This window comes from Babylonia areolata, chromosome 5 (assembly GCF_041734735.1).
Source record: "Babylonia areolata isolate BAREFJ2019XMU chromosome 5, ASM4173473v1, whole genome shotgun sequence".
NCBI classification, from domain to species: domain Eukaryota; kingdom Metazoa; phylum Mollusca; class Gastropoda; order Neogastropoda; family Buccinidae; genus Babylonia; species Babylonia areolata.
In genome coordinates, this window is record NC_134880.1 from 20,624,405 (window position 1) to 20,634,745 (window position 10,341).

General features: G+C 40.7%; 1 protein-coding gene across 1 annotated transcript in view; it reads right to left on the bottom strand.

Moving 5' to 3' along the window:
• Positions 1–3,699: 3,699 nt before the first annotated feature.
• Positions 3,700–10,341, bottom strand: part of LOC143282411 (insulin gene enhancer protein ISL-1-like) — a 77,963-nt gene continuing 71,321 nt past the window's right edge. Inside the window, exons 5-6 of the mRNA XM_076588041.1 lie at positions 9,904–10,092; positions 3,700–4,772 (exon numbers count right to left, since the gene is read on the bottom strand). Of these exons, the coding sequence (XP_076444156.1) occupies positions 4,449–4,772; positions 9,904–10,092 (513 nt within the window). The 3' untranslated portion in view covers positions 3,700–4,448. The remainder of the gene's footprint in view (positions 4,773–9,903; positions 10,093–10,341) is intronic.

Consider the following 10,341-nt stretch of genomic DNA (forward strand, 5'->3'; position numbering starts at 1 on the left):
CGCACAAACACACAAGTTCTCACGACTAGTTGTCATTTCCCCTCCCCGCCGGGATCATAGGTTAAGAAAAGAAAATCATAATTATTACTCGGAGGGAGAGAGAGAGAGAGAGAAAGAAAGAACGAAAAGAAAAGAAAGAAAAGAAAAATACAGCTCTCAGACCTCCACTCCCCCCCGCCCATAACCCTCCCACCTCCATCCACCCCCATAATTTTTTTCTTCTTCTTTTTTTTTTTAATCAGGCATATGTGGGGAAAAAATTGCTAAGCAGCAGCGGTGGGTTCTGCCCCCCTTCGGTAGCATATAATACAGGCAGTGGTTGGAAGAAGGTTCGAACCACTGTTGTTTAGACGGACGGCCTGTCAGCCTTGATAAGATGTTGCCGGGGCCGTAAGCATCCTCTTTTGCCGTCCTACCTGCCCCTCCCCTCCTCCCTTGTCACCACAGACAAGAGAAGGGATGAAGGAGGGTGACGGGGTGGCGGGGTGGGTACTGTGTACCCTGCCCTAGGGTGGGGTGGGTGGGATGGTTACCCTGCACTTTTCCTTGCCTTGCCATAGACCTTGTCAACACAGCCACTTGTGCTTTAACGGCCAGGTTGCAAGCTTCTTGTTTTCGGATTGAGGAGAGGGGGTTGTGGAGGGCAGTTAAAAAAAAGAAAAGAAAAAAAAGAACAGAAGAAGAAGAAGAAGAAGCAGAAGAAGAAAAAAAGACTCGCTCTTTTTTTCTTATGAAAAAAACATCTTTTCTTCGTTCCTATACAGATAGATATGGTCCGAATTCATGGGCTCATACGTACGTAGGTGCGCACGCGCGCGTGCTCGCTCACACACACACACACACACACACACACACACACACACACACACACAATGTGTCTGGAAATGTTGGCGTTTAGTTTGAAAACAAAATTGTAATCTCAACTTTCGGAATCGTATGCAAGTTGTTTTTTGTTTTGTTTTCATTCTTCTCTAGTCATCACGTTTTGACCGTCAAACCATACTCGTACGAATGAGATAACTTGGAGTGACTGTCATCATTATCGTATTATGTATGTATTCAATGACGGTCTCTTGCGTCTGTGGCTGGTACATGCCCGGTTACAAAATCTATCTAGAGTGAAAGAGAGAAGCGCACTGCCAACACGGGAAAGACACAAGAGAATCACACAAAAGCAGTCAGAAAAAAATAAAACCAAACAACCCCCCCCCCCCCCCCCAAAAAAAAAAAAAAAACAACCCCAGCCCAACACATCCGAAAACGAATGAATGCACTCTAGTTGGCTAGTCTTCGTTAATCTAGAGGTTGTCATTGTCTACGTGTACATTCTACAGAATTTTCACAGGATGTACTGTCACTAATATTCTGGGATAACAGACATTTTGTAACATACACAACATGGTATGTATGTTTCGTCGAGGTACCTACATGGACAAACAAACGCTACACTGACACCAGTACAGCAAACAGGCTCAAGGGCAAATAAATACAACACAGTCTGGTTAACAAGAGAGGAAAAGGTGTTTTAGACGATCCCTCCCCCCCCCCTCTCCCCCACACACACGCGCGCGTGTATTATCATTGTAAATGATCACAAATTAATTAACTTTTACACCATATAAAATTAAAACTTCCTTTAAAAATTACGTAATGTTAAAAATCGAGAACGAGTTCATAAAATGGATTATATCTAATTTCCCTTGTCTTAAAACTTTCTGATTATACGCGTCTTTTCAGCAAACCAATAATGATTTTCATGTGCTTTTTTCCAATGAATTCTAATGCCAAAGCATGACAAAATCCAGGTTGTCAACATTAACTTCATACGAGTTTCTACGCCTGTTCGGTTTAAATGTTGTTGTTTTTTTCTGATACTTTTGGTTTTACAGAAGACAACAGTTTAAAACAATTTTCATTCCTCTCTATAGGTGCCTGTGTGCATGTGTTTGCCTGCTTGCGCGCGTGTGTACGTGAGTGTGTACAATCGTGGACCAGTTACTGCCACGTTTTTTTTTTTCTGCAGGCTGGACCGGAGAATGAAAAAAAACAAAAAAACAAACAAAACCTATCAACATATATATCCATATTCTATGACTGCTATTCATATCATTACAATGCATTCTCTCTCTCTCTCTCTCCCCCTCTCTCTCCCTCCCTCCCTCTCCCCTAACCACTTCCTCGCGATCCCTTTACCATCAAATCATGTGTACAATATACTATTTTTTTTCTCCAATAGGTATTCAATGTGGAAACTTCAATCATGAATCAAATTGCTAATGAAACCCGTCTAAAGACCGTATTCAGCATGCATTCTACGGATTCTACTTTATCATAAAATATATCTAAATACATCGTTAAAGTGAGAATGACTTTGAAAAAAGAAAAAGAGAGACAGAGAGATAGAGAGAGAAAGAGAGAGAAAGAGAGAGAGAGACAGACAGACAGACAGAAAGCAAAGTCATCGAAAGACTAAACACTTGTTCAAATCTAAAATCAAAATTAAAATTGCACACTCACTCACTCACTCACTCACTCTTCCCTAGGAAAAAATAATGATTTGATGCCAGAAACACTTACTCTACATATAAAATGGGAGTATTTGTCACAAAGCATCACCTCGCAATACGTTTTGCGTTTCCCTTGTCGCGATTACGCATACATAAAGACAGACAGACAATCACAGAGATAGAGAAAGACAGACAGACAGACAGACAGACAGGGTGTTGGGGGAGAGGAAAGAGACAAAGGAAATAATTTGTGTACAAAACAAACCAACCGAAATGTTAATAACTTAAAACGCAAAAAAAAAGATGATACATTAAAAAAAAAAAAAGAAAGAAAAAGAAAAGGAGCCCAAACTTTTGAGCTCTTTGATACCATAAAAACTTGATTCAACACAATTTTGTCAACGATTCCAACACAATTTGTGTAAACCCCTCCCTCCCATCCCCGATCCACAACCCCGAGAAAAGAAAAAAAAAGAGTTAACACTTTAGCAGCGTGAAACTTTCAACTGACACACAGCAAATCCACTCAGCAAAGTCTTGTTTTCCAGTATCTGTTTAAAAAAAAAAAAAAAAAAAAAAAAAAAAAAAAAAGTCTACATCGTCCACCACCAATCACCACCACAGATGTGGATCTGAAATCTCTTGGAACCGTCACACCACACACACAATGTTGATGGAGGGGAGGCGGGTTTGGGGGGGGGTCAGTGGGGGCGGAGCGGGGGTTGGGGTGGGGTTAAAATGTTCCTTCTATTTTGTTTTGCGTCTGCACAAATTTCAACACAATACACAACTAACAAACGTCATTTATACTGTTTTCTTTTTCGAGAGAGAAACTGTTTACACGTTGAGAAATAGTTTGTTTTTGTTTTCTTTTTTTGTTGTTTTTTTTTGGGGGGGTAGGGGGTGGGACCAGTCTTTTCCTATGTATATACTGTGTCCGCCAAGTTTTGAACCTTCCGGAAAGGGATAACTTTGGACAAAAAAAAAAAAAAAGAAAGAAAAAGAAAAAAAATGGGGTGGGGGGGGGGGAGGGGAAGGGGAGGGGAGGGGGGTTGCGCAAAATCCGGCTCTGTCACGCCAACCACGATACGATATCTTGCGAAATGTTTGGGTGAGAGAGAGAGAGGGCAGGAGGGGGGTAGGGGGTGGGGGGCAGCAACAAAAAAGTAGAACGAAGCGCGAAACTTGCCGAGATTCGTTGTCGTTCTTCTTCATCATTCGGTCTTCAGAAAGAAGGTAGACGTAGAAGTAGTAGCTGTAGTAGTTGTAGTAGTTGTAGTAGTAGTAGTAGTAGCAGACCTCTCCTCACCCTTCTTGACGTAAGATTACAGTCTTTTATCGCTGTTGTTGTTGTTTTGATTTCCTTCCTCCAAAATGTCTCTCTCTCTTTTTTTTTCTTCCTCTTTTATCCAAGACACACCCCGACACCAACGTCCGCAAAACCATCTCAAGATGGGGAGATGTCCAGACCCGGGGTTCTTGCTGCAAACAAACCAACGCCGAATCTGAAGGATGTGGTTATGTGGATGGAGTTGGGTGACGAAACGGTTAGTTAGTTGGGTGTTTGACTAAGGAACGAGACGAGATTTCACTTGAGATCGATCGTGGTGATCCGATAATGGAGATAGTGCCATTTTCAACAACAAAAGTAAGGGGGAAAAAAGAAATAAAAAGAAAAAAAGAAAAAGAAGAAGAAGAAGAAAAAAAAAAGAGAGTGGGGAGAGTGAAACAAAATCATAGTATGTTGTTAACGATCTCGTTTTGGTAGTCGTGTCGTCACAAACAGGAGGAGGAGGAGGAGCAAGAGGATGATGAAGAACAGGAAGAGGAAGAAGCGGCAGAACCGGAAGCGGAAGTAGAAGCAGAGGGCGGCTGCGCAGTGGCGGCGGCGTTGTTACGGAAGGCTGGGGCAGGAGAGGGGACGAAGAAGTGGTGGTGGCGTCACTGGGACAGCGGGCTGGACATGGTCTCCGAGGGGGTCCCTGGGAAGTCCGACCCCACCGAGTTGGGCATGTCGTCGTGCGGATGAGGGTTGTTGGCGTTGGGGTTGAGGGAGGAAGGGTGATTGTGGTGGGGGTGCGTGGGCGGCTGCTGCTGCTGGTGGGGGTGGTGCGGGTGGGTGGTGTGGTGGGCGTGCGGGTGCGGGTGGTGGTGGGGGTGGGGGTGGTGGTGGTGAGGCGGGTAGCCGGCGGGCATCATCAGGTCTCCAGGGTGGTGGGGTGGGGACCCGTGGCATCCGGGGTCCATGTGCTCGAAGGTGTTCATCTGTGACACACACACGCACACACACGAACACACACACACAGAGGATGCAAGCGTCTTGTTAGTTTCATTGTATGGCATCATCATAACGAGATGTCTACTATTATCACATGGTGAACTCAACAATTAGGGAAAGTTGACAGGAGGGTGAAGGGGAAGGAAGATGAAAACTGAGAGAGAGAGAGAGTGGGGGGGGATAGACTGAAGGGAGGTAAGGACATACATACATACAACAGACAGACAGACAGACAGATATACAGAGAAGCACACAAGCAATACTCATTTCGATTCATCTTATTAGAATGTGCCAGTCCTGCATAAGAAGTTAATCCATGTTGTGCATTCCAAGAATCCTTTGTACTTTTTTTTCTTCTTCTTGTTTTGTTGTGCATGTTTCCCGTCCAGATGACAACTGAGCATGAACTGCAATTTGAGCTATGCTACTATTAATGGTGATACGGAAAACAGACCAGCTTCTTCATTCGTGTGGCTTATATATCCCACTCGTGATTTTTTTATATACTTTTTAACAATTATTTTCTTTTTCTCCTTTTTTTTTTTAGCGTATGGCCAATTTTGCCCGGTGGTTGAGGCAGCACTGGTCCGTTTTCTGGAACAGGCTGTGATACAATCCATCAATCAATCACCCAAATCAATCAATCAGTTAATACAAACCCCAAAATGTATATAAACCTCGCAAATTTACCCAAACGTTATTCACAGTTTTCACAAAACATCCTTCCAGAAAAACAAAACAAAACCATAGCACTCTTCTTGCCTATTCCATACTGGCTTCACACCAAAATGTCAAGCAATGAATAAATGACTTTCTTGAGTCGTTCTCTCTTGACTTCTTGACTGTATAGTAGGCCTGCTTGTATTTCGACATGACTGAAAACTAAAACAGGCAGTTTGGGGGGAAAAAAACCCAAAACGAACGTAACTATCCTGCGCGAGCAAAGTTGAACAAAGACAAGTAGGTCGGAAAAGAGTTAATTCAATTTCTATTATTCAAACACAAATTTACATTGACGATCTTCCAAGAAAAAAGAAAAACAAAAAGTCAGCAGCGAGCGTACAGAGAAGTCCCTCATTTCGATCTTTCTTTCTTTGAACTGAAACTGAAACTTTGTTTGAATTTACTTTTGTTTTCTTTTTGGCTGTCCTTTCCGTCTTTTGTCTGGTGTCTTTTTCTCTTGCTCTCCATGTGAATCCGTCATTTCGATCTTGCTTTCGCTATTTTTACTTCTGTTTCTGTTTTCCTTCTCTCTCTCTCTCTCCCTCTCTCTCTCTCTTGATTTACTTCCTTTTGTCTTGTTCCTCTTGCCTTCCTTTCGGGAATTACCGATTGTTCTTATTCTTTGTGATCTGTTTTATTGATCATTCTCAAGCTTCTGAACTCCCGCAACGCGCCATGAATTCATGGGTGTGTCGTGTTGATGGACAGGGTAGTTACGGCTGGTTCATGTGCCCTATTTATTACTGTATGTATTTATTTGTTTATTCGTTTATCTGTATGCTCCTGCTCGTTCCGATCTAATCCTGAAACGACAGTCTTTTTAGAGCCGAAACAGCACGCACACGTCGTGCGTTTGTTTGTGTGTGTGTGTGTGTGTGTGTGTGTGTGTGTGTGTGTGTGTGTGTGTGTGTGTGACACTCTGTCTGTCTGTCTCTCAGTCCGTCTATTTGTCTGTCTGTCTGTCTAATTCTCTCTATATTTTTGTCTGTCTGAATAATTCTATGTTTTTGTCTGTCTGAATATCTGCCCGTGTCTCCATAACTACTATAAAAACTAAATTGTTTCAAACAGATTCATGAAGCAGTTGAACAAATATGATACCCCCCCCCAAAAAAAAAGTATGAAAACATGCTACACTGAATCAACAACTTAAAACACCGACGATCAAATCGGGCAGAATCCCCAAGCTACTCGGCCTTGTAAGTTTTACAGAGAACTTTCACGTTCATAACAATAACAACTATGGCAACACTTCTAGTTCAAAATGATACGTTACTATATTCAAACAACATCGAGTCGATTATCAAGCAAATTTGAGGCAGCAAGATTGACAGCAAAAGGTGAAATTGATCTCAAGCCAAAAGAATTATGTTACACCTGGTCAGTCGCATCACCAACTTGTTGAATACGCGGTTAGTCGAGCGTTTACACTGGTGGTAAATCTATAGACTTCCTCCACAAAAACCGTTATCATTATTTATTATAACACCGTTACCATCATTATTGTTATTATCATTATCATGATTATGATTATCGTCATTCTTCTTCTTCTTATTATTATTATTGTTGTTATAATTAATGCTGTTAGAGTTAAAAACTTTCCCAACACACCATTTCTCTAGACAATGTGCCGTTGGATGGGGAATTATTTGCATGTAGAAGTAAGGTAGTTTCGAAGGTATAGGATAAGTAATGGGAAAAACAAGAACACACAAACGTGTCATAGAATTCTTACACACTTTGTCCAGTTGTCGCTTTTATCATTTTTGTTTTTTGTTTTTTGGTTGTTGGGTTTTTTTTGTTTGTTTGTTTGTTTGTTAATGTTTCTGTAGTTGGTTGGTTCAGTTTGTCATGCGTTTATGTACACGTCTGGTTCAGAAATCATTCTAAATAAACCAGTGTCCATTTGGGAACAAATAGACATACTAATATAAAGTTAATATGTTGCATCAGTTACTGACTTCGAAGAAGATAACGAAATAAAACCAAGATAAATGAACATGAATCGAAGAGATTAATCTGCCATTAATCCCCCCACGCCCCCAAAAACACAAACCCCCAAACCAACTATTTTTAAATATGACCGAATTACCATTAATAAAAACTGGTATGGAATGTAACATTTTATAATTGTCAGTTTTCTAATTTCATTTGTTACAGAACACAATTTTCATTTTTTTAAAAACCAACCGTAAAGATATGTACAAGCAAATGAACGAGGAAAAAAAAGTGTGAAAGCATTCACGGTAATCGGACTATTTTCATACAGAAGCAACCAATGAAATATGCCCTTTATTTTTTTTTTTTTTCAAGTGTCAAAATGAGGCTGAAATAATCGAAAGCCAACTGAAAAAAGAAAAAAAAAATCATCCACACAAGATGATTATCAACAAAAATCAAAAATGCTGTACGACAAGGTGGGAACGACCGAAGGAAATAAAAATCAATAATGTCAAAAATGGCTTTAGAACAAACAAAAAAAGAAAAGAAAAAAAGACAATAACAAAAACGGAAACCTAATGTTTAAATAGCGTGCAGAATTACTTTTTGAATCATCTCTTTAAAATGAAACAAAAAAATGAAAATAAAAAATGTGAAATCTTCTAATGGTGAGAACAACAAAAAAAATGAAAGGGAGAGAAAAAAAAAATCGTGTCTTTTCTTACGACCGAAAACAAAAACAAAACAAAAACCAAAAACAAAACAAAGCAAAAAAATCTGACAGCCTGTAATTTGATGTTGTTTTCTGGGAAGGAGACAACCGAGGAGAAACAAAGCAAAAGAAAATTATGGGGAGGTTAAAAAAAACAAAAACAAAAAAAAAACAGAAGCAAAGAGGAGGGGGGAAAATGCTACAGAAGTGTGAACTGATGGGATACATGACAGAAGGTTAAAATCCAATAGTCCGATTACCGTGTGGGACAAGAAAGCTTTTGCCGACTTTCTTGTCCTGAGCGCTGGCTGATGGAAGAAGGAAGGAAGGAAGGAAGGAAGAAGGTCTGGCATGGAGAGACAGAATTCCTCCTGTTCCCCCCGGTGCCACTGGCAGCGTCTGTCTTCTGCCTGAAGGCCTCGCTTCTTCACCTTCTTCTACAGTTCCGGAGTCTGTGTTTTCAGCCTCCTTTTTTTTTTCTCCTTTTGATTAATCAATTAAGCCAGTGATGATTTTCTCGCGCCATATAGAGTCAACACTACTACAGGGCAACACCAGGGATTAGAGAGAGCCTTCTATTCAGGAATGGAAACCAACAGAGTTGCGGCCACGTTTGTTGTGTTGAATGATTCTCTGCGTTCGTGGTTGTCTCCATCGCTTTGTAGATACCATTCTGTCTACAGGTTAAAATGCTCTTTCCTTACATTGTCAATGAATGCTACAAAATGAAAAAAAAAAAAGTTCCATTATTCATTTCCATTTCATGGTTTCTGTGACTGTGACGTAGAAATAGCAGGACTAAATAAATAAAAATGTCAATGTTCAACAACAGAGGAAAAAAAAAAGAAGTACAAACGCGCAGGATTATTTCTGCGAATTTTGGAAATGTCTGGGTTGAACACTTTCATTGGCGTTATAATGTTCTGCATCAAAATGTCGTAAACATCAAATCCCACTTCTGCCAGGTGTAAGTGATTTAATCACTTAAAAAAATAATAAAATAAAATAAAAAGATTCGCCGACAATGTGCGTATTCCATAAATTTTATCTTCCATATTAAAAGGAAATCTTCACAGACAGGCACACGGACAACAAACATGACAAAAGTCAGCAGCACACTCATACTAAAGGTGCACAAGCTTACAAAGACACTGTTTCTTGTCTCTAACACTCTCCAATCAAACACAAATACATTCCTTCCCCTTCCTTTATCTCAACAGACACGATAGACGGGTATACATACGCACGTTAACACACACACACACACACACACTTCCCGACTACCATATATATATAGATATATATATATATATATATATATATATATATATATATATATATATATATATATATATATATATATATAATTCTTCAACGCAAACCAATTACAACAAACCCCCTCTTCCCACCAAACCACTCCTCCTTTCTTTTCTGTCCTGGCTCAGCGAGACGCGAGGACAACAAACACCTGCACCAAGACCTATACATCCACCTCCTCCTCCTACTCCTCCTCACCCATCATCAACCTCAGCAGCATGATCAAACCATCAAGAGTATCACAACCACCCCCTAAATCCTCTTTTTCTGTTTGTTTGTTTCCAATTCAGAAAATTGCCGACGTTTGTTTGTTTTAAATTCAGAAAAAAAAACAAAAAAAAAAAACGGCCGGCCCGTCGTCAACACCCTTGCTCGTCCATATACACGATGGCATCGTCCTCTTCAGGAGGCAAAAAGCGGCTCACCAGTTGCTGGAAGGGCGGGTGGTGCTGGTCCATGTCACCCTGCATGGCGAACTCGCTGAGGGCCTTCCAAGGGGTCTGGTAGCTCTGCACCTCCACCGGGTTGGCCTGCAACCCCGGGGGTCCCTCGTGACGCACCGGCGACGAGGCCACCATGGGCACTCCGTTGAGAGGCCGCTGGAGCTGCCCACTCTGTTTTTGAGAAACACACGAGGTAGGTGAGACAAAAATCTTCATCTTGCTTCGGATTAACTTAATTAAATCTATCAGGAACAGGGCTTCGAAAGAGAATTTCTTCCTGTTGTTGTCCTGTTTTATCTTAACTGCGGTGTATTGCTTTAAGTTCTAAACATGTTCTGAATGAAGAAGAAGAAAAAAGTATATATATATATATATATATATATATATATATATATACTGTGTGTGAGAGAGAGAGAGAGT